A 6,914-nucleotide genomic window follows, 5' to 3' on the forward strand; every position below is an offset into this window, starting at 1 on the left:
TTCTTTTTTTCTTTTAAATAAATATGAACAATTTAAAAAAATAAAAGAAAAGTAAAATATAAATTTTTACATATAAATATTTATAATTTTGGTTCATATATATATACAAATAATTTTTTAATTATATTATTAAGCGGGGCGGGGGCAGGGTGGGTATTAACATCCCTGCCCCCGCCTCCTTCCCCGATTTTATCAATCGGGGAAAACACGAACCCAAACGCGAACCCGATAAATACGGGTTTTTCCCATCCAGATCGAGGCGGGTTCGGGCGGGTACCCACCGGAGCGGGTTAGATTGCCATGCCTAGTTTAAAACTATAAAATCACTTTTCTCCTTTTCCATTTTTTTTATATTGAAGAGAAAATAAAAATAAAGATACATTTTAACTTTTGTTATCTTTACTTTTTTTTTTCATTTATTTTCCTTTTCTTTCGATCAAACAAACTGGAAATAGAAACCTTACTTAGAACAATTCAATATTTTGATCTTGAATGAAGCGACCAAGTCGTGCTTCCTTTTATGAGGCCAATCTTCAATTCAACGATCTGCATACACAAGTTTGAAATTTTGCAAATGTTACAATTAGCTGGACACTAAAAGTGACAAGAAATCGTAAATAATAATGTTATTATTTTTATACTTCATGGTTGAAATTTTTTATAATGATACAATTCATGACGCTAACATACCATAGGCCCATCCTCAAAATCAATAGCATTTTCGGATTGTTTTTAAATACTATTTTTTATTATTTTGAAAATTCTCAGAAAATTATATTAAAAAAATGTTGAATAAATTACAGAAAATTAAAGATTTTAAAAACTGTTATTCGATCAGAATTCATAATTACAAATAATCATAAAGTTTAATGAGCCAGAATGGCAAATTGCCTAATTTTTCTCTTTAGGTAGAATACCAAAATTAAACCAAGTTTTTGGTCGAATTTTTTCCAGAAACTCCGTATATGTGAATCAAAATACGTGTGAAACCAAAATACTATGAGGCCAGACTTTGACAATAATCAATCACCAAAAATAACTGTAATATGTAAACAGCATAAGGCATAATAGAAAACAAAGGAAAATTACACTGTGCTTCAGAGTAATGGATGTAATTGTAAACGAAATTGATTTTGTAAATCCTTCCAATACAATTACAACTAATGTTTTTCATTATGTTACAATTATTACTAGTGTTTTGCACAAAACAAACCCAATTTATGTTTAAGAAGGAGAAAAATATCAATTTAATCTTTGAAATTAACACCATTAATTAATTTGCACATCAACATTACGAAAAAAAATATTAATTTTATTATTGAAGTTGACATAATTGGTTAGTTCAACCATAACGTTATGTTTATACTGTTTTGCACCTTAACATTACGAAAAATATTTAGTTGTGTTTTTATTATTTGTTTTGAAAAATTATTTCAAAAGTATTTTTATTATTTATTTTCGAGAAAAAGAAGAAAAGATTTTTTTATCAATAAAACTTTGATTATAGTTGTAATTTGTAAAAGATTGTTTAACATGCGATGGTAAAACAAAACATAAATCAAAACCTACACTCATTGATATGTATCAAATCGTTAGAAATTTAAAATGGATAGTTTAATAGGTACTATCGAAAATGCATGAATCAACTTTTTGTTTCAACTTAATCACTATTATTAAGTTTGAATTTCTGTTTAAAAAATTTCAAATTTGAATTTTATTTATGCAATTGCATTAAAAACTATAAAAAGAAATTGTTCTTAATAATAATTCTACTCATTTAAACAAACTTGTATAGCCTTTTGTTGTCAATTTAGAAATATTATGTAAACTTTGTTTATGGACGAAAAAATAAAAACTAAATTTGTATAATGAAGAAAAAATATGTTTGTTGTACCAAAAAAAATGCCAATACTTTTGGATAAAATAAACATTTTTTTTCTCTTCTCCCATGTAGTAATGTAATTGTGCTTGTAAATACATGTAATTTAAAATTATTCATTTAATTATGTATGAAGTAACTTACTTAATTTATTTTGAGCAAACATATATAATTAATTTTTAATTTTATTTATTTTCTATAATTTTTTTTAAAATATATTTAATTAAAAATTTGGAAATATTTATAAATTTTGTGGACATTTGAATACTTATGCAAGTACGAAACTAATTTCGAGTCAACTTGACAAGAGGTATTATATCTAGTTCATTTTATTGTCATTCTTATTTTTGTCTACTCATGTTATATAATATAATATAATATAATATAATATAGTATGACGTTAATAATAGGAGGAATATAAATTTTCTTAATATCATTAATTTTATATTCAATCACCATGACTTTTTAATCAATAAAATTTATATCCTTTTCTACGTACCATTAAGGTGTCATTTTATTCAGTAACACATAAAAGTCATTTTCGCATTGAAATTTATGCTCTTTGAAGAAGTCTACGCCAATCAATTGCTTCAATCCCATCATATCTTGTGGGTACCAAATTCCCTTAAATTGAAAAGCAAATAAAGGCTATTGCAGTCACAATCTAGTAACTTGCTATATATTTTTATCTTATATGTTTATTAAATATTTAATTATACAACATATTGGTATTATATGTAATTCATTATTTATTACTATTGTCCAAGCTATTCATTCCATGAGAGACAAAATGGGATTTTTGACCATTTAAAATGATTTTAAAAGAGACAATTATAGGCTTAAATGAAAATTCATTGATGAGACTTTCATGTTATTGTGAAATGCATGTCCTCCTCGCAGATGCAGCTATTGGTGATCCTTCATTAAAAAGTTATATATGCAGTTATGAAACTGATTCAGTTATCCAAAGATAGTTATAAACTCTCTCACCTCTGTTTTGTGGATGATAAAACCTTCTTTGCATAGACGAGTTTACGGATAATAAAATGATTTATTCACAAAACCTTTTGGAGAAATTAATAAGTTACATAGTATTTTTTTACTTAAAAGAAACCTTTATCAAATAAGTTTTCTTTTTCTTCCCATAAATGTAACCAAATAAAATTTTAGTCCTTAATTTTGTTTCAATATGAAAAATACACAATCATTGGAACAATTTATTCTTTATTATTTGTTATAGTCAATTTATCTTTCCCTTTTTTTTTCTCTTCTAGAAATTGAGGTAAGGAAATCTTATAGGTTGTTAATTGTTTTGTTATATGTATTGATCTTTGTTTGAATCCATCAAGAAATATATTGGGTTGTTAATTTGAGAAGTGGCTTCTTGTTTTTGGGTTTTGAAAGTTAGAAATTTTTGTTGTTTCTTGTTGCATGTTGTTCAAAATGGTGATTAAGTTGTTCTACTTGATTATATGTTATTTGTTGAGTTGCATGTTGGATTGATTGTGAGATTTTAAGGTTTTAGTATCAAATGGTGATTTTGTCAAGTGCAGAAATCACCATCATGTCAAGCACAACTTCATAGTATAAAGCATGATGCAGGTTAGAAGCTTTCGACTTCACTAAAATCGAGCGCAATATTGGTATCGCTAAGTGTAAGTTAAAAGATAACTCTTTGACTTGAATACATTAGACGTTGATTGAGGGGCGTCGAGCATGATTGTCCATGGAGATTTCTAACTTAGTGACGCTAGGCTCAAGATAAGTGGCATCGAGTATGATCAAGTTAATAGTTTTTTGCCTGGACGACACCAAATGCATGTTTTGTGGCATCAGGCATGGATAAGGTAGAGGCTTTTTGCCTAGATGAAGTCAAGTGTAGGTCTAGTTACACCAGACTTAATTGACACAAGGGTTCACTATCTCATCCACGTCAAACACAAGTGAATTGATGTTAGGCATGGGCTAATCAAAGGCTCTTTGTCTCAACAACATCGAGCATTGAGAGAATGATGACGAGCATGAGTTACTCAATGAAAATTTGTTGTTTATTTGACTAACATATTTTAAGTGGATTGAATTACTCACATGATTTATGTTGTGATATGATTATAGTTCATTATGCATTGGTCTAGGATGATGTATAATTATGTTTAAGTTGCTTAAGTTATAAGTTGATTAGTATGAGAGTTGTATGATGTTAAGTTGTATATTGTTGAATAAAGTTATGTTGTGAATGCTTGATGCATATAATTGTGTTGTATTGATTGACTTAACATTAGAGAAAATGTGTTATTTTAAAAGATTAATATTCCATTATGAAGACTAGCAGGAAAAAGGCACTCTGTGTCTGCATTATATTAAAAAAAATTATGAAAAAGAATGAGAAGTTACTCATAAAAAAATGTAGTTATTGAAAAATAAATAAAGGATAAAATGGTTCATGTAAAAATGGAAACCAAAAGTAGTTATTGAAAGTAGTATCCTCTTTATATATTATTATAGATATGTGTTGGGATACAAACAATCGTTCAAACATGATGATGGACATGGAATTATATACACAGTTATCTTTATTGGTTGATAGGCCTTTTGAGTGATGTCCAAAAGCAAATCTGTGAGGGCTTGGATCAAAAGCGGATAATATCTCACCAATGTGGAGACATGTGTATATGTGTGGTCACCCCCCGGTGCTCAACAATATGGTATTGTGGTGTTTTGAGGGTCTAGTTGTTGAAAAATCTTTCTTAAATATAGTTGTCTCTTAAAATGAACTATCGAGTCTTTTCCAAGTAATAAACAATTAAATATAATTAAATTTAGAAACAAAACGTATAAAATTTAAGAAACTTTATTTACAATTTTCTTAATTATAAAGAGATCAACGTAATACTACAATACACTTTCAGCTATCAAAATAATAGTTTCTTCCTTAATGTTATGAATTATGAACTAGAGGGAATTGTGAATTATGTGAGTATGGAATGGTCATTAAAACAAATCTCCAAAAACAAAAAGTGAATAGCAATTGAAATTTGCTGATGAAATTTACTTGTTGAACATTCATTGACAGAGTAATGAAATAACATGATGAAGGGAGGGGGGAATTGGGTTGATAACAAGTTGTAGCTAGGCAGAATTTGAGCAAAACACGATATGTGCACGAAAATCTGTCTAGTTAATTCACCTAATATAAAAACACATTATTAATAATTAATTAATTCAGTGCATATACATTCCAAAACAAATAGGCTATAATAAGTAATTAAGTTGCAGTTGAGTAACAATGCATTGCGTTGCGTGGAGTCAGTAGAAGTTTAAGATGTTGGTTGGAGTAAAGTTTTGTAGCCATGGGCTATTCAATTGGGCCCAAAATGTGTCTTGGGTCCAGTCCGTGAGCATGGGTAGCTGCAGGTCCGGGAGCTTGTCCTTCCCGAAGGGCAATTGTACGGAAGTTCCACATGGGCCTTTGTTGTCTTTTAAGCCCAATTGGTTGGTTGTAGTTTTTTCTTGTTTTGGCAGTGACACCATTTCTTCAATTTCAGATTCTTTCTTAAGAACATGTTGCAACAAAGGAATTAGGGGCACGTTTTGCTCTTCTTGAGGACTGCTGAAGGACATGGTGTCCGTGGAGGAAGGAGGGGACGCAGGGGAACCAACCATTTGCTTCATCTCTCTCTCTTCCTCTAGGGCTGCCCTTTGCTCCAGCACCTTCAAAGAAGTTGCCTTTCGATATATCTTGCACAACACGATTTCCTGTTCCAAATACCACAATTCTTAATGTTTCTCTAAACATATATTAGTAATTAGTTCTAGTTGTAGCTACATTAATTTATAATGTAATGTGTACTTTCTTGTGAATGAAAGGGGTTCATAAAAGACGAAAAGGGACCACACTACATGGATTCCCATCCTTGCCGTACACAAAGTAGCTATCACTGTCGCTCTAACTTCATGGAAATTTCCCTTCTTTGTTTTTTTACTTCTTTTTTTAATTTGATTTTGATGACTAAAGAAATAAAGCAATAAATAAAGGAAATAATACTTGTATAATTTGAATAAGAAATTAATTAATGGGCAAAGGAAAGGAATCTAAAATATTGCATACGATAGGTGCCTAAAAAAAGAGATAAATAAAAATAGTATGTATCTACCTTAGGTAATTTGCAATTGTCAGGTAAACGGTACTCATTCATGACCCAATCGGTCTTGCATCCCTTAGGAGCTCTTCCCTCGTAGAAAACCAGGGTCTTCCTTAAACCGATGATGCGTTTCGGATCAGACAAGGTAACTATTTTCCGGTCTGAACCGGTTGCTTTCCAGAACCCTTTTTCAGTGGTGCGGTTAGGCCTTCCCCCGCTCCCATGCTTTTTGTCCCTTGGCACAAAGAAGTACCATTCTCTTTCCCCAACCTTTGCCAAACCTATATATATATATATAACATTGTTAAATATCTATCAACATATATAACATGTGGTACCAATTATATAAGTGAGACAGAGATAATATGATTACCAGGCAAGTCCCATGGATCATGATGATAGATGTTGAGAAAACCAATGACATCATAACGAAGTTTCTTGCCAACGACCATGTTCTTAAGATAGAAATCGAGGAGTTCTTCTTCTGTGGGGTGGAATCGGAACCCTGGAAGTGTAACTTCCCCACTCATGTTCATGTCTTCCATGGATGCCATATCATCAATATGCTTGCTTGGTTATGACTAGTTAGTGTTTAGCTCAATAGTGCTAGCTACCGCACTTTACCCACTTTTAAGCGATGTTTTAATTTTTCTCTTCTCTGCTGAGGAAACACAAAGTTGGTTGCTATATGTGAAGGGAGAGGGTATTTATAAGGAATGGCAGGTTTCGAAATTCGTGCCTTTACTGTGCTAATTATGCCTTTAATTTTTATTAATTGGGTTATGACTTGGTCGTGGAGGCAAAGGGGCACAAAAGTCTCTGCAAAAAATCTTGAAAGAAAATGGACTTGTAATTACGACTCTACTTATTATTATGAGATTTGTGAAGTAGGA

General features: G+C 30.7%; 1 protein-coding gene across 1 annotated transcript; it reads right to left on the reverse strand.

Annotated features, from left to right (window-relative positions):
* Window positions 1-4,913: 4,913 nt before the first annotated feature.
* Window positions 4,914-6,710, reverse strand: NAC036 (NAC domain containing protein 36). Its single transcript, XM_020359119.3, has 3 exons — window positions 6,395-6,710; window positions 6,034-6,302; window positions 4,914-5,635 (listed from the first exon to the last, which is right to left on the reverse strand). Exons 1-3 carry the CDS (start codon window positions 6,573-6,575, stop codon window positions 5,186-5,188), a joined length of 900 nt encoding a protein of 299 aa, XP_020214708.1. The 5' UTR covers window positions 6,576-6,710; the 3' UTR covers window positions 4,914-5,185.
* Between the last annotated feature and the right edge of the window lie 204 nt (window positions 6,711-6,914).

This window comes from Cajanus cajan, chromosome 8 (assembly GCF_000230855.2).
Source record: "Cajanus cajan strain Asha chromosome 8, NIPB_CcT2T_4, whole genome shotgun sequence".
Taxonomy (NCBI): domain Eukaryota; kingdom Viridiplantae; phylum Streptophyta; class Magnoliopsida; order Fabales; family Fabaceae; genus Cajanus; species Cajanus cajan.